Source organism: Eulemur rufifrons, chromosome 6, assembly GCF_041146395.1.
Source record: "Eulemur rufifrons isolate Redbay chromosome 6, OSU_ERuf_1, whole genome shotgun sequence".
In the NCBI taxonomy this organism is placed as follows: Eukaryota; Metazoa; Chordata; class Mammalia; order Primates; family Lemuridae; genus Eulemur; species Eulemur rufifrons.
This window is the reverse complement of record NC_090988.1, coordinates 52,012,992-52,036,590: the sequence shown is the minus strand read 5'-3', so window position 1 is coordinate 52,036,590 and position 23,599 is coordinate 52,012,992. Positions and strand designations below refer to the sequence as shown.

The following is a 23,599-nucleotide window of genomic DNA, read 5'->3' as shown; positions in this document are numbered from 1 at the left end:
ATTCCTTTTTTCTGAGCCTCCCAAAGTGGTGGGATTACAGACAAGAGCCGCTGTGCTGGCTAGTTCCATGTTCTGATAATGTTTTGAAGTATTTTCTACTGGTACCTATATTTTATAAGAAATTGGATGCTCTCAGGCACAACTAATGAAGGACAGGTTGGCTTGAAACTCCTTCAAGACTACTAATAAACCAGATTCTGATTGATCACAGAGAGGAGACTTACCAATGACAGCTGTCATGAGCCTGGAAAACCTAAGACGGGTGGCTGCATCCTCGTGGTGATGTGGCCTGATTGGTGAAATAACCTTAGCTCCACAGACCGCCAGCAGGTGCTGTTTGATTATTTGGTTGCCTTCTCAGACTGTGAGCACGATGGCAGACGCTAAACATAGTAAGGGCTTAATATTTGAATTAATGAATTATGTTGGGAGCACACTGACAAACGTATCTGCCCCCACTCCCTTTTTAACTGTTATAATTGTAAGTAAACACTATATAAAATATAAAATTTATCACCTTAACCATTTTTAAGTGGATAGTTCCATAGTGACAAATGCTGTCAGCCTTCCATTCTGAGGGTTCTGAATCTGGATTCAACCAACTTTGGATCAAAACTCTTCAGAAAAAAGTGGATGATTGTGTCTGTACAAAACATGTCAGCTTTTTCTAAATCATTCCCTAAACAATACAGTTTAACCACTGTTTACATTATTTTTACATTTACATGCATGTAAATACATTATAGCATTTACATTATTTCATTAAAAGTAATGTAGTGAACATTTAAAGTGTAATGTTGCCTAGGTTTTATGCACCTGGGGATTTTGGTATATGAAGGGGGTCTTAGAACCAATCCCCTGCTTAACACAGAAGGAAGGCTGCTGTATGTTAACATTGTTGTGTGGCAGATCTCCTGAACTTCATCTTGCAGATTGGTCCTCCCCTTTTTGCAACAGCCTTTGATGTCTGTACTGACTTCTGTCTTAATGACGTCACTGGTTTTGTGAGTTAGTGGAATTGAGACGAGGAGTCTATCTAGAGACACCCCTCTACTGAATTCTCTAATCAGTGGCATAGCTGATGTATTAATGACCAATTTGTTGGGTTTAGGGAGTGGGTTTATTTTATTTTGTTTTTGTAGTATAATATCTTGTGGCTAGGAACTAAAGCTGGAATACAGAAACTACATTCTTAAATACTCAGTGCTTTCACTCACTCTGGGGTGACATGCTTCCAGGAACAAGTCCTTTCTCAAGCTGATGAATGGTTTGTAAGATTTTATTTATCTCTTACAGGTAAAACTGTTGGCACTTTATGATTTTACTGAAAATGTTAGTATTTTAACTGAGCTAAATTTCTTTATTCCTGTCTTTATTTCTGAACTTAGCAATGATATAGTTCATTTGTGACAGAATTATTTATAGTGAAAGTAGTTTAATTTGAGCGTCCGTAGATTACTGGGTGTTAGAAACAGGTTAAGATCTGGTCGTCTAAGATCTTAGAGTCTAGTACTGGCACAGCCAGTCACAGGTATTCATAGGTTAGGTGATGTTATATTTTTAAATTCCTTGTTTTCTGCAAACCTCGGTCCACTTAAAATCGCAAATGTAGTCTGTGGGAGAATGTGCTATTAATTTCCCACCAGGTGGTGCTGTAACAAAGGAAATGTACAGCAATAGTAGCAATTTGGGGAGGGAGAAATAAATTTACTGGATTGTGACTCAGAAAAGCATGCAGATTATTAATGTATAGCTTGATGAATCATCAGAGTGAATGTCCCTAGGTGACCATTTTAAAAGACCAAAAGTCCATCCAAGTACGCAAGACAAATGCAGAGCTCAGGTGAGCACTCAGTAACCACACAAGAAATGCAAGCCACTCCAAAAGTCCCTCTGTGTGTCCCACTCCAAACACAGCCCCCACCAAAAGTTAATCTTGATTTTCATAGTAATTGCCTCCCAGATGGTATAGTTTTGCATGTTTTTAAAACTTTAATATGTCTTAAGTGGGAAGGGAGACTTTAAAGTGCTCATTGCTTGACCAGATGGCTTTATTCTTAGATCTAGGGCTGAACCACGGGAACAACTGCTCCCTAGAAAAATTGAGTGGTTCCTTGAACCCTGAACATTGCTGCTGTTAGAGAACGAGAGACCTTGTTTTTCCTTACTGATTCATCAAGGCCTTTTGACTGTTGGTGATGCAGTCTTACGTTGTTACTGTCTTGCAGAGACAGGCACTTAGCCTCGTGTGTGGTGCTGAGCACAGCCAGAAATTTTAGTTTTTTCTATTTTTTGTAGAGACAGGTTTGGCTCTTGGTCAGGCTGGTCTCGAATTCCTGGCCTAACGCGATCCACCTGCTTGGCCTACGGAACTCTTGAAGGAAAGGCCAGACAAGGACTTGCAGCCCCCACCACTCCCCCTTTGTACCAGTTTACGCTGCTTATACCCTTGTGACTGGCTCTAGTGGAACTTAGTTGAAGTTTGCCCACCATGTTGCATTGTTTCCCCTATTAGTCTGAGCACCAAGGGCTTATGCATCTCTGGACCTCAGTCCCCAAACATAGGGTCAGGTGACTGAATAAATGAACAGGTATGAGGAGAAGCTAGCTGTACCTGGTAATATCCTGGCCATTAGGCAGTTATAGCTATTAGATGTTCTTCTGTTAAGCTCTGATCTGCCTCCTGTGTTCTCACTGAGTTCTGCACTTGAGGCTGAGCCAGGGCCTACTGTAAGGTATTTAGTAAGCAGCCTGTTTAATTGGAATCTGGTCCCACTCACTATCTTTTAAGTTGTAGGTCTCCTTGATTTTTTTTTTTTTTTTTTTTTGGTTAGCTTTTAATCAGATTCTGTCCTGATGCCCACTGTCTGGCTACCTGCCAGCTAAATTTGGGTCAAAAGGCTCCAGAGTTACAACTGCAATGAATGGGATCGCCAAGCTAAGGCACCTTGCCATGGAACAAGCCTAGCAGAGTGGTTAAGAGTACAGATTGGGGAGTTCTATTGCCCAGATTAGGATTCTAGCTCCACGTGTAACTGGCACTGAGCTTCACCTACCTGGGCCTTAATTTTCATCAGCTGTTAAATGGGGTAATAGTACAGGTGCATGATAATCAAATGAGTTGACATAGGTACTGACACATAGGAAGTGTTCAAATGTTCTCTGTATTCCTGTTACAGGGTTGGCTTGGCTCTTCTCATGGCCCTATGACCTTGCCTGGCTAGACCTCCCTGTTTCCCACTTGCACATTTGGACCTTGAATGAAGAGAGATTTGCTTACTTACAGCTCTCCTCAATGTTCTCAAGCTAAGGCTTTCGCTGCCTCTGTTCCTTTCTAATTAATTCTAAGCATTTGGAAGGGGGGGGGGTTGAATGTGTAGATGGAGGTACATACTGCCCTCTGGGGATTTCTACCGCCATCCCAACACACTCCCAGCCCTCCCATGTTCCTCTGCAAGAGAAGAGGAGGCTCAGACTGAAGACCAGGGGTCCTAGGAAATCTTCAGAGCCATTTTCTTTTTCCTCTGTCAGGGCTTCAGATAGAAAAAGGATCTAATAACCAGTAAAATAAAGACAACACTATGTGTTTTTATTTTTTACTTGGGAATATATGTGTCCCAAATAACATAACAGTTTATTCATGTACATGGAAAACATTGAAGAGTACAGGATAACAAAAGTCAGGATCCCCTCCCATTGCTGAGCTGCACCCTTAGTTTCCCTCTGCAGAGGTGCTCCCTGCTGTTTCTTGTATATTGTAGAGATACAGTCTGTGCATACACAACTGAGTGTATTTTTATCTTTTTCCAGATGCTATTAAGTCAAGTACTGCAGTACTGACAGCTTTACTGCACAGTTTGTTCAGAAACCATTTTGAAAAGTGCAGGCCTGCCCTCCCAGGGTAACCTTGCCACACAGGATTTTAGGAGAGGCTCTCACATTGGAAGCTAGAAGCCTCTGAGCTGGATGCTGTCCACAGCAAATTAAATATTGTATCTGCAAGCAAAAGAAGAAACTAAGCAGCATAGAACTTTATTAGAAGAATCTCAGGGAACTTAGAATCCATGAGAAGCCTGGAAAACTCAGCTCTGAAATGGAATCTAGGGAAGCTGGCATCAGGGAACACAGCCAAGGTCATGACTGAAAGCAGTCTGGTTTAGGATGTCATCACCACCAGACTCCAGTGTATGATTTTTCAGCTCTTTGTGTCACCCTAAGGTCCAAAGTTCCAGATCTCACATCTGATTGGTCAAGCCTGGTGTCTGCTCCAGCTGCTGGGGGTGGAGAGAAAGATAGCTGGCTCCTTTGGCTTCCACTGTGGTGGCGGGGCCCAGCCTGGTGCCCAGACTCACACAAAGCCGCTGTCCCCCTCAATAGGCAAGGCGTTGATGCTGGGCAGCTGTGTTGTGAAATTGTCTTTGGAACCCACTGCTGGAAATACAGCTATTGGCAATATGAAGCTTTTTGTGGGCTTTTCACCAAAAGGTTACTGTCAGGCTCTGAAGAGTTAGGTTCTGGTCAGTGGATTTCCTAGCAGCTGGTGACAGATGCAGGTCTCAAACAGGAGCTGGGAGCTGCTAGACTGATGAGCTTGCCCATCAGATCAGGCAAGGAGAGAACACGACATCTTGGGAATAGAGCCAGAGGGCAAGGGCGGGTCAGGTATCAAAATAGATGGCATCTCCACTGTGGAGAACCAGGAAGAGCACAGAAACTTGGGGTGAGGTGATAAGAGGTAAAGGGTTTTTTACGTTTTTTGTAGGGATGGGGTCTCACTAGGTAGCCCAGGCTGGTCTCAAACTCCTGGTCTCAAGGGATTCTCATGCCTCAGGCTCCCAAAGTGCTAGCATTACAGGTGTGAGCCACTGTGCCCTGCCCTGGTAAAGGGTTTTTTGGGAGGTCTACCCCCAGACAGAATCTAGGCTTGCAAACGACTCTGTTGCAAAGACTGCTGGAGCGCACAGCAGTGTGATAATCTGTGGAGCTTGCCTCCATTAGCTGTGATCTCACACCCCTAAGTGGGGGAGGGGTCCCAGAAATTTCAGCCACTGACCCCAGCTCACCATTTTTACTTAGCCAATCCTCTGTACTCCTACCTGGGAAATTGGGCGAAGTCTGTGTGGGTGTCAGAGGTGCGGCACCGGTGGTGAAGGGGGTGGGGTGGGGACACCTCCCTCTGTAGAGTGCTTTACTAAGGAGACTCCTGAGAGGCCGTGGGGAGAAGCTGAGCTTTGCAGTCAGAGACCTGGGTTCAAATCCTGACACCAGCACTGCTCAGTGAGAGGGTGACCCTGGACCTGTCTGATCCTGTTATCTCACAGGGCTAGGGTGGATGTTAATTTAGAGAAGATCTGTATCAATACATGTTTCTTTAGTGTTTGTCATCTAGTATGTTATCTCTGTTTGGAGACATTCTAACATAACAAGAGCTCAGCTCTTCAAGCTGAACAGTCTGGATTCAGCACCAGGTCCACAACTTAGCAGTATGAGCTCTGGCACATCAGTTACCTCTCTGTGCTTCCCTTTGGTCTTCTGCCTGTAGAGTGCTTAGCACGCTGCCTGACCCATAGCAAGTGCTCGATGAGTGCTAGCTGTTGTTATTACTACTTAAGCATATCCTCTTGGATAGCATTCATGGCTAAATTCATAAGGGACACTCCCCATCCTAACTCTAAGGGCCCTGCCCTGGCCACAGGTGCCATGCTTTCCGCTGCTTCTGGGATATGGGTCTAGCTAAGCAGGTATCAATAGCCCCATTTTACAAGTGGTGAATTGGGACTTTTACCATGCCTTGTTCAATTTTCCACCTAGTGATTGTTTCTGGGCTCCAACGTCGCTATGTACAAATGCAGCTGTTGTATTTCAAAGCAGGGCCTGCCAACATCAGAGCCAGATTTAGGTATCCTGGAAAGTGAACATTTTCAACCTCAAAGATTATTTTCCTTACATTTTTTTCTTCTGGGACATCAGATTTTGATATTTTATTTACCAAACATTTCTTTGTTATTAATCAAAGTTACATTTATAACATAAGCAGCATGACCATGGTAAGAAAGAAGATAATTGTTAACGCCCTGAGCCTGCTATAAACCATCTCATTTAATCTTTAAAGCATCCCTGTAATGGACAGATTCCATTACTAACCCATTTTATGATGAGTTTAATTAACCCACACAGTATATCTTAGGGGAACGTATGGTTTTTCTTAGGCTTTGAAAAATACTTAGAATATCTCAAGAATCCCGTATTCCCATTTGAGAACAAGTAACGTGAGACCCTAGGCTGGGAATGACCTACCTGATCCCAAACCCTCAGTTTTACAAATAAGATGAGCACCAATAGCTCTGAGATTCAAATGAACCATGCCTCTGCTTCTCAGTTCTGTGTTGTAGGAACAGCTCAGCCTGGCCAGGTGCAGCTGGGCCTTTGGCCATGGAGCAGGGCGCATTGCTGTGATGGATCCATCCCACCCTCACTGGCAGGCCATCCGCTGCCCCAGGACCAGCCTGTGTCCTTTGTGTGGTGAGCCAGAAGAGCTGAACCCTTTGAATCCTCAGTTGCCTAGAGAGGGTAGAGTTCCCCTGGCCTCGAATTAAGGATGCTTTTGCTTTTCAAAGGGGAAGGGAGAGTGTAGGCACAGCAGTAGGGCTGCTTTCTGGCCAGAGGGGGCCAAAAGAGATGGATCTTTTGCTCACTGGTCTTACCTCAACATATAAGGAAAAATAGTCATCACCATTCACTGGGTCCAGTGGACACCCCCTTTTATGTTTTAAGTCATTTTACAAATTACAAAACTAAGAATAAAGGGATAGTGAAAAACAATTTTATTATAAATTTTAACAAGTATTTAAACAAGTATTCCAGTATTCAAAAATATTCAAATTTTAACAAGTATGAACAGCATAACTTTGAATCAAACTATTGTACCTTTCAAATAGGTGTATTTTATGGTATGTGAATTAAATCTTAATAAGGCTGTTACTCATATATGTGAAAATACTTGTGTGTGTGTATGTGAATTAAAACACAGCAAACTTCCATACTTGCCTTTTTTTCTTTTCTTTTCTTTTTTCTTTTTTTTTTCTTGGAGACAGAGTCTCACTCTGTTGCCCGGGTTAGAGTGCCGTGGCGTCAGCCTAGCTCACAGCAACCTCAAACTCCTGGGCACAAGCAATCCTTCTGCCTCAGCCTCCCGAGTAGCTGGCATTATAGGCATGCGCCACCGTGCCTGGCTAATTTTTTCTATATATTTTTAGTTGTCCAGCTAATTTCTTTCTATTTTTTTTTTTTTAGTAGAGACAGGGTCTCACTCTTGCTCAGGCTGGTCTTGAACTCCTGAGCTCAAATGATCCTCCCGCCTCAGCCTCCCAGAGTGCTAGGATTATAGGCGTGAGCCACCTGTAATTCAACAGTGCCCAGCCCTGTTGAATGATTTAATTGGATGAAAATACCACATTTTTTGTCTTTAGAAATATATTGTTCACTCACCAATATGAGAAAATTAATTTAGGAAAAGATTTTGCTTATATGACTAATTTCACCATCATCCTTAGAGACTAGAGTGCTGCTGTGTCTATATTTTTTGATTTGTCTAATAAGTATGAAATGTCCTCCTTTGTCAATTTTATTCTCTTTTGCCATTATTGTTGGAAAATGGAAAGGACTGAATTCTCAGTGTCTCCAGATGTCTGAAAGATGACAATATTTTGGGAAATGCAATAGGGAAACTGAAGGATGCCATAATAGTGATGGTTTATTTCACTACTGCATCTTCTTTCTAGGCAATACCATCACTCTTCTATTTTCTTATTATCTTCGTCTTGTTTATCATAGTTGGGGAATAATGAGTAACATGAGATAATTTTTAGGAGGGAGAAACAGCAAAGTGTTTCAAGATATAGGAAAAATATAATTTATCAAGATATCAAAATGTGTTTTAGATTTGTAAAAGAATCCAATAAATCCATATGTTAATTGTAAGAATGAGTTTCAGTCTATTTTTAAAAAAATAAGTACATTTTCTCATTGTTTTTTGGAATACCATTAAGAAGGAGTAACAGTCATAAAATATTAATCCTTACATGTAGAACTGCTCCAAAAAGAAACGCCAAAACTAAATTTGGGTCCAGTGGCTTTTGATGGTATACCGTAAGTTAAGTCTCTCTGTTCTGAGCCGGGAGAGGACGGCAAACCTGCATGCCTAGGGGGCCAGTGCTAGGACTTGTGGTCTGGTTTCTTGCTGAATGGTAGCAGTCTCCCATTCATTTGGGCTGGGGGTCCAAAGAGCAGTGGACCAGGAGCCATGGAGAACCTGCATATATGGTCTCAGTCTCACCAATAGTCTAGACTAGAACACATGGTGTGTCACCTTTTGCTTGTGTTCTGTAAGCCTCACTCATCAGGGACATGAATCATGTCTCTCCTCGTCCATTTGGAGGCCTCTAAGGCAGGAACAATATTCCATCAGATTGGAATTTCTCATGGTAGAAATGATGGTATCTCTTCCTCCTATACAACAACTCTGTTGCACTCAATACCATTTTACCAGACTGGCAGAGCCTGGTGAGACAGCTTGGCTTTGGAGATAGCTGGACCCAGGTTTGAATCCTGGCTATGCCCCCGCTCACCAGCCCAATGACTTCAGTCGGCTCACCTGACAACTGAGTCTCTATTTCCTCATTTGGGAGGGGTCAGGTGGGTGGCAATAGTCCCTACCTCACAGGTATTAGGAGCTAGAGATCCAGGAAGCTTTAATTTAGTGTAGTCAGTGGGAGGCCTTGCTCTAGGCACTGGGGGACACAGAGGTGAAGCTGACACCTTTCCTGCCTTAAAGGGCATCCAATAGGTGTGTTACATGTAAAGGCCTAGCCATATACCAGGTGATGGAAGAGGGGCAGCAGATAAGGAAGGGGTACAAGGGGAGGGTGGGCAACTCTGGGGGAAGGATGTCAGGTGTGCCTAGGCAGACAAAGCAGAAAAGCCATTGGCACATGCACAAAAGAACACTGGGAGCACAAAAAACATGGGGGGGGGGGCGGATAAGATACTCTGCCTGGCATGCAGGTGTCCAGCCCAGGTGACATGCCCATGTCCTCGGGCAGAGCTTGCCCTAGATTTGCCCCTACCTTTTGCCTGGGTAGGCAAGCAATACAGTGCCTTCTTTGCTTTGTCCTGAGCATTACCATGGGGCTGGGCCTCCACCCCACACCCCTCCCCTTGCAGCCATTATCAGCTGTGTCCAGATGGTCACAGGCTCCCTAATCTGGGATAATCGGCCAGTCGGAGCTCAGCTGGGACCCAGGCCTTTGTGCCTGCTGTGATGGGCCAGCCCCAGCTCTGAGAGACCATGCAGAAAGGGCCCTGGGGCTTTGGAAGATGGGGAGGGGTGTGAGGCTGGCCCTGTGCTGGAAGGGGATGCAGGAGCAGATGATAGCTCCTCTTCAAAAGGCAATCCGAGTACAAATGAGAGGGAACCCACAGATGGGGCTTGGCCAGCTCCTCCAGGCCTCAGAGCCACAGGCACAGACACTGAACGGCTGGGCCTCAGCCTCACAGAATCTGTCTTTGGCATCTTTTGTTCCCTTTCTCTCCTCTGAGCCTGAGCCTGAGCCCATCCCTCCCTATCCAGCAGTTTTATGTTGCTGCCCCTAGAGCCCCAGGCTTATCATGGCATCAGGGGGTTTGTACCCCACCTTGATATTGGGGATCTCACAGGTCTAGGCGCAGAGCCAGAGTGGCTGGATTCTCAGAAGCCTGTGGCTCTGGCATCCTCTACCCTGGGCCTGCAGTTTGCTGTGATCCTCAACCCCATGGCTGCTCAGGGATCCACAACTATTTTTGTTCTGTGTTGTTTCAGCCTCTTCTGTGAGTTAGGGAACCCCACTTTGGCCCCAGCTTCTAGCAGTGCATACTAATAATCTCAAATTTAAGGATAGTACCTATCTCTGGGAGGAGTGTGGGAAGGGATGGGTTTGGGAATAGACTCAGGGGACTACAGAGGCATTCGTAACACTCTATTTTTTAAGCTAGATGTTGGGAAACATAGTTTACTATTGTTGAACTGTTATTATACATATATATATTCTTTTTATGCATAAAATATTTTATCTATCTGACAGAGTCTCGCTCTGTTGCCCAGGCTAGAGTGCAGTGGTATAATCATAGCTCACTGCAACCTCAAACTCCTGGGGTCAAGGGATCTACCCCCTTGGGCCTCCCAAAGTGCTGGGATTACAGGTGTGTGCCAACACTCCTGGCCTATGCATGAAATATTATAGTTCAATGTATGTAGTATAGTGTGAATGTCAGAACCTAATACCTAATTTAATACTATTAAGAGGTGGGGCCTTTTGGGAAGAGATTAAATCACTTAGGAAATGAGGGCAAAGCCCTCATGAATGGGATTAGTGCCCTTATAAAAGAGGTTGATGGGAGCTGCCTTGCCTCCTTCTGCCATGTGAGGGCAAAGCAAGGATGCACCATTTTTGCAGCAGAGAGCTCTCGCCAGACATCACATCTGCTACCTTGATCTTGGACTTCCCAGCCTCCATAACTGTGAGAAATAAATTTCTGTTGTTTATAAATTACCCGTCTAAGGTATTTTGTGATAGCAGCCCAGTCAGACTAAGATGGTATAAAAGTGCTTTGTAAAGAGTAAAAGAAGTAATACTGAAGATTACTTCTCTAGGCAAAGCAGGCTCAAGCTGGAATACAGACCCAACGAGGTTTTATTTCTACAAGAAAAGGGGACAATAAATTAAGGGGCTATTTACATGGAGGTGCCATGAGGGGAGCAGAGAGGTGTGCCTGTGTTCCCCCTGCCTCTCCTCCTCCTGGCTCAGGCTAAGTCTGAGTCACCTGCCCAGGCTCTGGACAATGGTGACACAGCCGTGGGAGCTGGTGCAGCGCTGCAGGGATGGCTGGGCCTCCACCTGCCCACTGCTGGGATCAAAGGTGAAGACCCTATCGGTGCTTTCCCCACGATCATCCCGCCCGCCAAAGATGTGGACCTTCCCATCACACACAGTCACGCCACAGCTCTCCTGGGTGGACAAACAGAAAGACAATCACCTATAGGGTCCATCCAACCTGGGGCTCCCTGTGTCCCTAACTGGCCAACCCAGATAACAGAACCTTGACCCACAGACTATGAACAGGCAATCTGGATGCAGAGAGGCAAGAAACTAGACAGACCTGACTTCAAGCTCTAGCTTGACTCTTACTCAATGAAAGGCCTTAGACAAGTCGTTTAGAGGCCTCAGTTTCCTCTTCTGTAAAGGGAGAAGAATAGTGCCCCTTCGTGTGGTTCTATCAACAGCTAATGGGGTTAAGCAGGTAAAGTATTTTACATAGTGCCTGGAATACAGTAAACATGCCAGTAACAATCACCGCCACCACCACCATCTCTTAGAGAAGCCAGAAATCTTAGGCTCCTAGGATCACCAGGGGTTAGGATTGGCAGTTAGGATTGGATAGTCTCTTTGGAGTTTCATGGGATGGGGACGGAAGGTGGGGGAGCCTAGGAACTGCAAGGGCCAGAGCTTCTAAGACCAGAGCCGCCCCTCTCTGATATCACTGAAGCAGGAGAACTTAGCAAATCCCTTCCCCACCCCCTACCCCACAATAGGCTGGTGGCCTTCAGGGCTGGGTCATTTAGACCAAACCCCCCACTCAAGGCTACAGCACTTGGGACAAGGGTTCTAGGCTCTGCCTTAACATGGCCTTTAGGTGGCCTTGTGCCAGGTCCCCCCTCTTCTCTGAAATGCCTCGTTTTGGGGTTTTTTTTAAACGCATGGTTATCACTGTGAGGGCAAAGCTAGAGTACTATGTAAAACCACCTAGCATGGAGTCACGCACAAGACTCACTCCCTCTGAGATCCAGAGCCTTAGAAGTGGATTCTGCTCTCCTGAATGGAACCAGTGCCAGGCGCTGTGCCCAGGAGCCTCCACTTACCACAGGGCTGGGGAGGACAGCCGCCTCCCCCCAGACATCTGTGCCAGGATCGTAGGTGAAGATTTTGCTCATGAGGCCCCCCACCACGTAGATGGTGTCCTCGAGGGAGACAGCCTCGAGACACCGCTGTGAGAAGGGTGCTGGTGACCGCAGATTCCACCGGTCCTCCTTGGGGTCTAAGCACTGCACCTGAGGGGCGGGAGGAAAACAGTGGTGAGGAGTCACCTTCGACTGCTCCAGTGCCCAGGCCCTGCCACCTCTCTCCCCAGGGGCACTCATTCAGCACAACACTTGCCAGTGTCCACCAGGCCTGAGGCAGCATCTGGGAGGGTAGCGGAGACTCACTGTCACAGCCCTAAAATGTTCTCAGTCTACTTCTATGTTCTGTCCTCTGCTCCCAGACTCCGTTTGTCAAAAGCCTCATCTTTGAAGGTCCAGCTCGAATGCCACCTCATCCTTAAAGCCTTCCCTGGTGTTTCCATTCCCCAACCCTCCACCTCGCAGGAAGTCTTTCCTTTAATGGAGGAGAACTCAGTGGCCTTGTGTAAGATAATCCTATCAAGCTGGGAGAGGTATACGTCCCAGCAGATGGGGACACTGTCTGTGTTAGTGCTACAGAAGGTCCTCGGAGCAGGTCCCCCACGGAGATGCGTTCCTGGCTGCATACACTGTCAACTCCCTTCCCTTTGCCTGGTGCTTTGAGATCATGACAAGATTCCAATGACTGTCCTATAGCCCCATTCCTATGGCTGTCCACAGGCCTCTCAAGCCCATGGGTGTTTTGATGCCCTTAATGGTTTCTAAGGGTGCACACCTGTAACCTAGCTTCCTGCTCACCCTACTCGCTGCTTCCTCAACTGTTGCCCTGGAGACCTTCCACAACAGCCTGTAAGAAGTCAGTGCTGCATGGGATGGTGCTAAATGGGGCCTCCCACCACAGGTGCCTCCCCTCAGCTCCAGAAGCGTTTGCTGGAGGAATGGGGCAGGGAATAAGGAAGGGAGGGGATCCTAATTTGGGAGAGATTCAGGTCCCAGGACCACAGGTTTGTGAGGCCATGGGGGAGGGTGGGAGCAGTCATGATAAAGCTTAATTTTTATTCACAAAAAGCCTAGATGTCCAACCACAGAGAGTTAGATTAGTAGACTGGTTCATCTAGCCAGGGGAATATTACACATTGAAATGATGGCCGTGAAGAGTTTCTAAGTATGTGCAAAGTACTTAAATGAGAGTAAAAACCAGAATGCAAAATTTTACTAAAAATGAGAACACAAAACTAAGAAAAGCAAAAATCAACTCAGTAGAAGCCTGGAAGGCAATGCACCAAAATATTAATAATAGTTTTCCTTAGGTGGTAGGATTATGGGTGATTTTTTTACTTCTCTTTGTTTTATAAATTTTCAATAATGAGTGTATTATTTTTGAATTGAGTAAAAACATTTTAACTCATCCCATCCCTTAATTTTTAAAATCTATGAAATCCATTATGGCACCAACCCAAACATGAGAGTCCAGGTGTGCTGTGACCCTCTGTGTGACCTTGGGGTCATTTCTCTGAACTCATTTCCTTGCCTGAAACGTGAGGGTGACTCCTCTGGGCTGTTGACAGGATTAAGTGAGAAAATGGACAAGAGCACGAAAGCGCCCCGCTCTGCGCCTGGCACATGGTAGGCGCCGCTGGTTCCCCGCAGCCTCCAACACCCTCTGCGGGTCCCCGGGGCGCACCCACCTTGTCCGTGTTGACGCCGTCCTGCCCGGCGCCCCCGATCACGTAGAGCCGACCAGCGCAGGACGCCACCGCCGCAGAGCTCACGGCCTCCGGGAGGGGCGCGGCGGCCGCCCAGGTGTTTGAGAACGGGTCGTAGCGCTCCACGCTGCGCAGGCGCCGCAGGCCGTCGAAGCCGCCCACCGCGAACAGCTGCGGGTGAGGACAGGTGTGGGGGCGCAGGAGTCAGGGCTACAGGCCACTCGGCCTCACCGCTTTAGTCGTTCAGTCTGTGAACGGGAAACTAGCCCCAACCCCGCCCAGCTTCCGGACCAAGCCCCCTCACGGAGAGTGGGGGTTGTGGGCGGGGAGGGTGCAGAATCCCGGCGCTGCCACCACCTGGGCGGCCTCCACCCAGTTAGGGAACCTCCCTGAGCTGGTTTCCTTTCTGCAACCGCGGATGCGACCCATCTCTAGTATGGGTATTGAATGCCGATTAGATCTGTAAAATACCTGGCACCAAGCTGATGCTTAATAATAATAGCCAGTAATTTATTAAGGGTTTACCACCCCACTTAATCGACTATAAGAAGCACTTTTATTTGCATTTCTGAATTCGGGATGCAGTTTACGGAGACAATTGGCAGATTTTTTCTTGTCCTAAGTGGCAGAGTCAAGATTGAGACCTAGACTGTTTGGCCCCAGAGCCCACACTACTGACCACTTAGCTGTTACAATTACAATAATTGCTATAATTATTAGCACTGTTATGTGACCTTTGGCAAGTCCCTTTCCTTTTCTCAGATTTCTTACAATGAGGTCTTAGCCTTCTCCAACACAGATCTGTACCTTGCGTCCCAGGGCAGCAGCTGCAGTGTGTGCCTACCTGTCCCTGCACGACTGCCATCTTGTGCCTCCACCTGCCCTTGTGCAGCGAGGCTACCTTGATCCAGGTGTGCAGATGGGAGCTAAACATCCACACATCGCGGCTGTTGATGTGGCCTCCTAGGGAGAGAGAAGCAGCTGTTGCCCCCAAGCCCTCTTGCTATCCCCAGCACCCCTAAAGAGCTAGAAACCAGGGCCCCATGTCCAAAGGAAGGGTTTAGAACCGACAGCAGGAAGGACTTCCCCTGGGCTGGTGTCAGGCTCTGAGCCTGTGACCCAGACAGTGTGCTTTGAACCAGTGGTGAGTAGGTCTGAGTTAGGACTCTTAAGGAGAGAGACTGATAGATTCAGGAAGAAGGAGCTGACCTTCACTAGGTGCCTTGTGATGGTGTGCCAGGCTCTGTGAGCAGGGAAGCAAAGGGGGGGGGGACACTCTACTAAGGGTAAGAACACAAACAGTACCCAAGACAAGCATCAGGAATGTGCTGGGGATCATGGGAAAGCAGAGCCACCTGCACTGGGAGGCGGGAGGGGTAGAGGGTGACCCAATGATCCTCCCTTACTTCTGCCTTCACCTTCATGATTTCATTTCTGATCTCATCCCTCCATGAGGTGTTGGGATTCTCACGCCCAGGTTACGTACAGGAAACTCAGATGAGTCTTAGAGACCAGCAATGACACGTTGAAGACCACATGGGCTTTCGTCAGAGCAATGACCAGAACCAGAGCTTCTGGGGCCCCAGCCCAGCATTGGTGCTGTTGAAGGACACAACATGCCCTCTGGGGCCAGGCACTGGGGATGCAGGCTGTGGACTCTCCTTCCCCGTGCCTGGCCACACCAGCAATCCTGACCAGGCATCCACCTCTCAGGGGCAGCTTCCCCAGGGACAACCCTGACTGCACTGCTCAGCCTGAGCCTGTGACCAGAGCCACATCTGCTTGGTGGCCCCCACCTGTGTATTCTCAGTGGCACCCAGCAGAGTCCCCACATGTGCTCAGGGGCCATCAGTGGCCTTGGAAAACTTGTCCAGTGGTACTATGTGGTCTGGATGGTCTCTGAGGCCTCCCTGGCTTATTCTGCTGCTCCGTACTTTTCGTGGGCACCCATAGCTCGCTACAGCATCAAGTACCGTCTACTTAGGCCCAGAGTCAAAGCCTCCCTAATCTGACTCCTGCCTCTCCAAGATATACTCAACCTGTGCTTCAGAGCCCAGGGTCCCTTTCTGCATGTCCTTGCCCTCATGCCTTTGGCTATACTGTTCCCTCTGACTTTCAAGGTCCAGCTGAAATACCACCCCTTCCATGAAGGTGGGCCAGATTCCCTGCGTGGAATTTCAGATCATTGGGGGAGTCTGAGAACTCTGATCACATTCTGCCTGGTGGTAATGTGAAGTCTGTGCCCCTCTACAGGGCACTGCATGGGAGCAAAGACTGTGCTTTATTCTTCTCTGAATTTTTAGGGCCTGAATCTCGGGGAGGGCACAGTTCGTTGGTATCAAACAGTCCTGTGTTCCTCCTAGCTCTGCCATTTTTGAGACTATGGGGAAATTCCGAGGCTCTCGGCCTGTTTTCTTATCTGTAAAATGGCATTATAGCGGGGTAAAATAAATGTAAGCTGCTTAGCATAATGTACAGCACACAGAAAGCTAGATAAAGAGAAGTGGTTATTATTAATACTAATATGCATCGAAGGGGACCTTGCTGAATAAAATGCGTAGTCCTGCACCAGTGATTGGCTCTGCTGGCATACCACTTCAGCCAATAACAGTAGGTTATCAGAAAACATCCCGCCCCCATCTCCCGATTGGAGGGAAAAGCAAAGGGGGCGTGGGAGGTGATGCGCCAATCCCGTGGGGGCTCTTGCGGCGGCCCCGCCCTCACCGGAGACGTAGACGTCGTTGCGGAGAGCACAGGCGGCGAACTCCGAGCGCGTGTACCCTGGCAGGCTGGGCAATGGGGTCCAGCGCTGGCTCTCTGGGTGGTACGCATCGGCGAAGGGCAGCTTCAGGAGACCCTTGCGGTCGCAACCGCCGATGATCACGATCACTTCGGCTAGGTCCATGAATCTGGTGTGGGGATAGACCCGATGTCTGCTGACTCGCACCCAAGTTCGGCCCGCCCTCCCCCTGTCGCTGATCCCATGGTGCGATCCTGCTGCCCTTCCATGCTCTTCTGCCCCTCCCCCCGGACTCTGCCACTTCCAGCCTTCCCTGTGGCTACTGATAGGAAGAGTGCCACTAATTCCACCCCATTCTACTGGCCTCTAAATTACAGGAAAAAAAAAAAAATCTTTACAGAGCCCTTGTCCTTGCCTAGAAAAATCGCCTCGTTTAATCCTATGACAGTTTTATTAGGTAGGGATTTATTATCCTTTTCACAGAGGAGGAAACTGAGGCTCACGGACTATGGCTTGCCCAAAGTCATGCAGCCAATAAGTGACAGAGCTGTAATTCAAGCCCACGTTTGTCTAACGCCAACTCATCCTCTTCAACACCCCTTGCTGGCCCAAATGCTAATTCTGCTGCCTCCTTCCTCCTATGACTATCTCCTAAAGCCAGCCCCCGATCACGAACTCTATTGAACCAGACTACTCACCCTTTCAGCAAAGCAGTCTTTCCTCCCACTGACTCCTCACTGACCCCATGAGAATTTCCAAACCCTTTCTTTAGCCACTGGTTTTCTAATTCCTTTGACACTGAGCATTTTTTGTCCCAGGCTCTGTGCTTAGTGTTAAAGATATTATGGTCAGTGTCATCCCTGTCTTCTGTCCCTGGGGTGGGAGTGACAGACCATCTTGGACCAACCCACCCATAGTCTCCCAGTCTGACATTCCAGGGGTGGGACTAGGTCTCTCATGTTTTCCCCATTCCCCTGCCTCTTTGTATCCCACACTAGGCTGTGAGCTCCCAGAGGGCAAAGGGTGTTTCCAAATTAGCCCCATGTTCCGGGCACTCAGTGCAGGACCTACGCAGAGGTGCATGGGCGAGAGAAAGAATGTGCGCCAGGTGTGGGATCCCTACATCTCCCCCATTTGCCTGTTAACTCTTCGAGGGCAGAACTTCCAGCTCTAAGCCTATAAGATATTGAATGAATGACAATTTCATCAAGAGGCATGACCAAGATAGTGAAAGGACGATGCAGAAATGAGTGAGTGGTTGAAGAACGTAACAGGGGGTGGGTAGCTAGGGGGCGGCGGCCGTACCTCCGCGGCCGGGCCCGCAGCGCGCCAGCCTCGCGGCCCAGGATGAAGCAGGTGCGGGCCTCCAGCAGCAGCGGGCGGCACTCTCCGCAGGCCTGCAGCAGCTCGTCGGCCTCCACCTTCTCCAGGAAGTAGGCGGGCGCCAGCAGCGGCAGGCGCACGTGCTCCAGCAGGCGCCGCAGCTGCCCGCGGCGGGCCGGCGCGTCGTGGCGCACCCAGCGCATGGCCGCCTCGAACACGGCTTCCTCGCGCGCCACGCCCAGCGCGGGGTCGGCCAGCAGCGCCGCCACCTCGTCCGGCGCCAGCTCCAGGAAGTCGGCGTGGCGCGCCACCTCGACGAAGGCCTGGCGCAGGACGCGGCCGCAGCGCTCGGCCAGCGAGGTGAGCGAGAAGGCGGCCGCCACGCGGCGCAGCGCCAGGCTGTTGGCGGCGCGCAAGCGGCCCTCAAGGAAGCGCACGCAGGCCTCGCGCAGGCCCGCCACGCCCAGCCGCTCGGCCAGCGCCAGCACCGCGGCCGCCTCGTCCTCGGCGCGCAGCCGCACGCCCGCGCCGTACACGTAGTCGAGCACCACGGCCAGCGCCGCCGCCGCCCCGGCCGGCCCCGCGCCCGGCGCGTCGGGTGCCACCGGCACCACGGGCACCACGGGCACCGCGGCCGGGCCGCGCTCGGGCCGCCCGGCCGCGAACAGGCTGCGGAAGTAGGCGCTACCCGCGCTGAGCGCCGCGCGGTGGCACGGGAAGTCGCGGCCGCCTGCGCGCAGCACCACGTCGGTGAGGGTGCCGCTCCGCCGGTACGCGTTGAGGGTCTGCAGGACGCGCTGCGCGTGGCAGGACCCCGCGCACTGCGCCTCGCAGCCCGGCTCCGACTCCTGCGGCCCGGGGCCCTCCCGCATCCTGCTGGGTAGAGAACACAAACAGCGTGGGGGAATCCACCTGGCCGGGGCCGGGTCCAGGGAGCGACCTCATCTTTGTATTCCTTCCTTAGATCACTAGTTTACTGACGCGCGTGTGCTTCCGTTCATGCAACTACTCTTCCTTCCATGCACGCACCCAGATTCCTCAAGGCTACGGAGGTCTAGCCCCTGCCGCATCGGCACCACGTTCTCCCTCGCTTTTCCATTCAGACCTACTGCCCTTTCTGTTCTTCAAACCCGCTAAGCTTTTTCCTGTCAATATCTGCAGGAGACAGATGGCACGCTCTCAAATACGGAAATTTGAGGAGAGTCCAATAAAGGAACGATTTACAAACGGAGGCGGTGTTTAGCGACTCCAGCAGGGATAGAGCAGTGCCGGTGGCTACCAACAGCGGGAAGCCTTTACCCCCCCAAGGTCTGAGGGGGAGGGCAGGGAGGTTACTGGAACCTGGACAGAATATCTGTGTAGGGAGGGTCCCACGACGGGTGTAGCCCGTGACCAAGGGATTCAAGCTACTCTACAGAAACCCAGTGTGTGTGTGTGTGTGTGTGTGTGTGGCCCCGTGAGACGTTATAACTCCACTTCCCTCCTCTCAGCCCATCCTGTCTCCTGCGAATCTCATCTCAGGTAGGTGCTTCCCACTGACCAAATCCTGATCACTCTAATATCTGCCCCTCCCTCCACAGCACAGCGTCACACCATACTAGGTGCTCAATTAACGCCTGTTCAAAGTTGAGTGAATGTATTAAGCAAGTATTTATTAAGAGCCTTTTCTGTGCTACGCAGTAAGCAAGACAACACAGTCCCTGCCTTTCCAGAGCTCACAGCTTGGCAGGGGCCCCTGGGAAGTACAGAATATTAGGGGAACTCATAGAAGGGGCACTAAACCCAGTTGGAGGGAGGTCGGGGAGGGTATCCCTGAGAGGGGACCTTCATACTGAGAAGGATGGTTGAGTTCTCTTGGTGTTCTCAAGGAGGCACCTGGGGAGGTGGAAGGAACTCTGCTGACGAATGGAGGTTCTAATCCTGTCTCTACCACAGGCTTACTGTGTGGCCTGGACAAGTCACTCCTCTCACCCGCTTCCCCGCCCCGCCCCAGTATCTCATGTGCAATGGGATCATAATTCCTACCGCACAGGGTGGTTATGACTTTGTGACTATTAAATGGAACATATGAAAAGTGCTAGGTACATAGTACAAACTCAATAAATGTTACCTTACATTGTTTTTTTTTTTTTTTTTTAAATTTATTGAGACAGAGTCTCGCTCTGTCACCCGGGCTACAGTGCCATGGCCTCAGCCTAGCTCACAGCAACCTCAAACTCCTGGGCTCAAGCGATCCTTCTGCCTCAGCCTCCTGAGTGGCTGGGACCACAGATGTGCACCATCATGCCCAGCTAATTTTTCTATTCTTAGTATAGACAGGGTCTCGCTCTTGCTCAGGCTGATCTCGTACTCCTGAGCTCAAGCGATTCTCCTGCCTCGGCCTCCCAGAGTGCTGGGATTACAGGTGTGAGCCACTGTGCCTGGCCACCTTACATTGTTCTTATTCAAGAGGAAGGGAGTACGTTGTGTGTGCTAGTTGCTTTTATGCAGATAATTTAATTTGACCCTCCAAACCCTGAGAAGTTTCTTTAGAGCAGCCTTCCCACTTTATTTACTTTAGTCACAAGGAAACAAGCACACAGAGGAAGCCTGCCCTTCAGAGGTTTGCTGCAAGGATCAAAGGAGTGAAGACACTCCACGGACGAAGGACCATACCGTGCTGGTTATGATCTGGCCATCGTGAAGATACAGCCTCTGCATACCTCCAGGGACAGGACGCTTGCTCCTGTGTGTGGCAGCTTACTCTAGGGAAGCTCAGATCTGCCCTCTGCCCATTGCCTCTCCCTCCATACTCCTGGTCCCAGCTGCTCCACCACCTCCAGACGTCTGAACCTGCCCAGTGTCAGCCTGGCTTTCTCTGCTCATGCCCTGGTAATCCCAGGCGGTGAGTCTCTGCCTCAGCATCACAAGAAATGAGCTCCCTGGTGGACAGGGAAGGTCGCTACTTTTGCCCAAGTAGTGGGGCTGGGCCCGGAACCCTGCTGGCTCCAGGGTCTGCCACCCTTGCCAGGGTGGGGGCATGTCCCGAGGAGCAGCCAGGACCAGCGGAGGGAGGTGAGACAGGTCATCAGAGCACGCTACCCCCAGTCTGTCCTCCGCTGGCCCAGAGAGCAGCCACACTCCGAGCTGAGACCCAAGGGGGCAGGTCTCATCAGCAGAGGAAGGGATTTGGATTTCCCCCTGCAAGCGTGCCCACAGCACAAGGGGCTGCGGGGGAAGGAGGCAGTTCCCTCCTGGGAAGCGCGCCGGTACTTTTCATTCTTTCTGCTGCTTCTACCGTGCTGGCGCTGTGGACACACAGGGGTGTCAGACCCAGTTCCACTCTGGGGATTCCCAGTCCGGGGGCCAAAGGACACCCAGTTGGAAGATGAAAGGTGGGGATTCCCAGGTAGGGCTCCCTGGGCATCCTCCTATCTCAGACGCACACTGAGGGACCAGCCTGTAGAAGTGGACTCGAACGTGCCCCCATCCCTGTGCCTTTTTCACACCCAGCTCCACTCACGCAAACTCAGGCTTAGTCTTGACACCACACAGCCCCTCAGCCCTGCGTCCCACGCCCTGCCCCGCGTACCTGGCGCTTACCTGGCCACGCCCTCTCCCAGGGGCTCCTCAGCCGCGGCTCTCACGGGGACTGCTTCGGTCTGTGCCTGCTGCCCGCACCCCTGGCAGCCCGGGCTCCAATGTCCCTGCCGCTCTGCCCAGACTCCTGCTCAGGCTCAGCTGTGGGAGGACAAAGGGGCTGGACGCCAGGGGGGAGGGGAAGGGAGAAGCGAGGGGGAGGGGGACACTGGGCTTTTGTTCCGCTCTTGGACAAGCCCTGGGAGGGAGGGAAGGCAGGAGGGGGCGGGAGTAAGCGTGAGATTGTGTATGCAACTAAGTAAGGGATCTGGTGTGCCAGGGATTGGGGGTGACCTGGCGCTGGCCGTGTCTGCGAATGACTACGGATTTGAAGGTGTATTTGGCGGGGGCGGGGGGGGCATGTAATCGTGTGCTTGTGAGTGTGTAGGTGTTCCGGGTACCTGTGTGTGAGTGTGGGAGTGCATGGAACGAAGTGACGGTGTAGCATCGCGGTGGGTGTGCACATGTGGGCGTGTGTGACCGTGTAGCTGTAGATGTGACTGAGAGTGTGACTACCGCAGTTACAGATTTGGTTTCTCTCCCTCAGCCTGGCATGATTCTGTGCCACGTCTGTGTTCCTGCTTGACAGCAGACATGTCACTGTGGGACTTTGATGACTGTGTCTCTGTCTCTAGGTGATGGTTCATTTCTCCGTGTGACTCTGTGGACCGTGTCACAGGGGTGTGTGTGTCCATGGACCATGTGTGCATACACAGCATGTGGTCCGTGTGTGATATGGTATGAGCTGAGGTGGTGTGTGTCCCTTGGAGGGGCACCGTGGTTCTGGGTCTCACTCACTCCCTTGTGCCCAGGGAGAGGCGGGAGCTGTCTCTGCCCCAGGAAGGGAAGAGCTCGCCAGAGGCTCAATACTGGGGGAAGGGGGGAGAATCCCTCAGTTCCCAGAGAGGCAGTCCTCAAGGTCAACGTGGGTGGCCCAGCATAGGTTCTAACATTTGGAGGGGGCTCTTCATTTCCTCCAAGAAGGTGCCAGAATCTCAGACCCCAAGAATTCTATCCAGAAGACCTCTGTTTGGAGAAGAGACGCATCCCTTGGCCCCCAGGAAGCATGGAGTTAATTCAGTGCAGGCTGGAGCTGGGAGTCAGCCTCTTCCTTTTCCCCTAGGACACACCTAGGGCCATGCAGACTCTCAGGACGAAGGTCAGAGTTCTAAGCCTGCCCTGGCTCCACCACTGACCCCTTCCCACAGAGGGTGGAGGGCAGATCCCCAAGGACTGAAAGACAGGAAGGGACACTTGTGGTCCCAGGGCTGTACTGTGCTGGGCATGGGGGTGGGCCCACCTCAGGCTGGGCCAAAGCCCAGAGAAGTCAAAGTCAAACTCCTGCCATGGGGAAGAGGCATCTCTGGGATGACGGCTTATCCCTCCGTAGGCCGGGGGCTCAGACGCCTCCATGTGGCCATGAGGGGACCTGCCAGTCCCACTCCCCAGCCCTGCAGACCCAGGAGCCCTTCCCAGCTGCTGTGCCGTTCCTAGCTGGGACGGGAGGCACGCTGGTGCGCTGGAGCCAGCGTCTGGGTGGGATTCAGGCTTTGCCTGTTCTAAGCCATGTGGCCTTGGACAGCCACTTTTACCTCCCCAAGACAGTCTTCCCATCCACAGTATGACACTGCCCAGCCACAGGGCTGTTCAGGAACCCCGGGTATCATGGCTGGTGCAGGGTGGGGGCCCAGTCATTCTGCCACTGTCCCATTAATTTCTGAGAATGATTCCTCCTCAAATCATGAGGCCAGAACCGAGTCCGAAACCCAGCATGCTCTGTCCCCACCGTCCTGCTGACAATTCAGAGAGACGACACACATCAAGATGGCAGCTTTAATTATCGTGGCCAAGGCCCCTGGGCTCCCTCCACTGCAGCCCACTTGGCCACACACCCGCCCTTGACCATGCCCAGGCGGCTCCCGCCCTGTGGCCACAGATGTGGGAACCTGAGGTTGCAGCAGTCTGGGGATCTCCTGGGCCTCAGGGGCGCTTCTGCCCCAGAGGCCTGTTGGACACTCGGGAGTGAGATGGAGCAGCTTTCAGCCATCTCCAGCTGCTCCTAGGAGACATGGCTCGGCCCTCTCCTGGGGCAGGGGCCAGTGGTGGTGGGAGGCTGATGGGGAAGAGGGCATGTCCCCACCACTGCCGCTGGCTTTCCTCCCAGGCCGGACCTCCTTGTGCTTTGAGGCTGATGGGAAGAGCAGAGCTGCTTCAGGTAGA

General features: G+C 50.7%; 1 protein-coding gene across 1 annotated transcript; it reads right to left on the bottom strand.

Annotated features, from left to right (window-relative positions):
• Nucleotides 1-10,674: 10,674 nt before the first annotated feature.
• Nucleotides 10,675-21,493, bottom strand: KLHL35 (kelch like family member 35). Its single transcript, XM_069469239.1, has 7 exons — nt 21,344-21,493; nt 17,744-18,634; nt 16,423-16,607; nt 14,543-14,661; nt 13,681-13,869; nt 11,954-12,142; nt 10,675-11,042 (listed from the first exon to the last, which is right to left on the bottom strand). Exons 2-7 carry the CDS (start codon nt 18,631-18,633, stop codon nt 10,854-10,856), a joined length of 1,761 nt encoding a protein of 586 aa, XP_069325340.1. The 5' UTR covers nt 18,634; nt 21,344-21,493; the 3' UTR covers nt 10,675-10,853.
• Nucleotides 21,494-23,599: the final 2,106 nt, after the last annotated feature.

Coding starts and splice junctions, on each gene's coding strand:
- KLHL35 (XM_069469239.1), bottom strand. CDS start 18,633: ATGCGGGAGGGCCCCGGGCCGCAGGAGTCGGAGCCGGGCTGCGAGGCG. Junction 16,608..17,743: donor CTGCGGGCCCGGCCGCGGAG/GTACGGCCGCCG, acceptor TCCCCACACCAG/ATTCATGGACCTAGCCGAAG. Junction 14,662..16,422: donor CAACGACGTCTACGTCTCCG/GTGAGGGCGGGG, acceptor CTCTCTCCCTAG/GAGGCCACATCAACAGCCGC.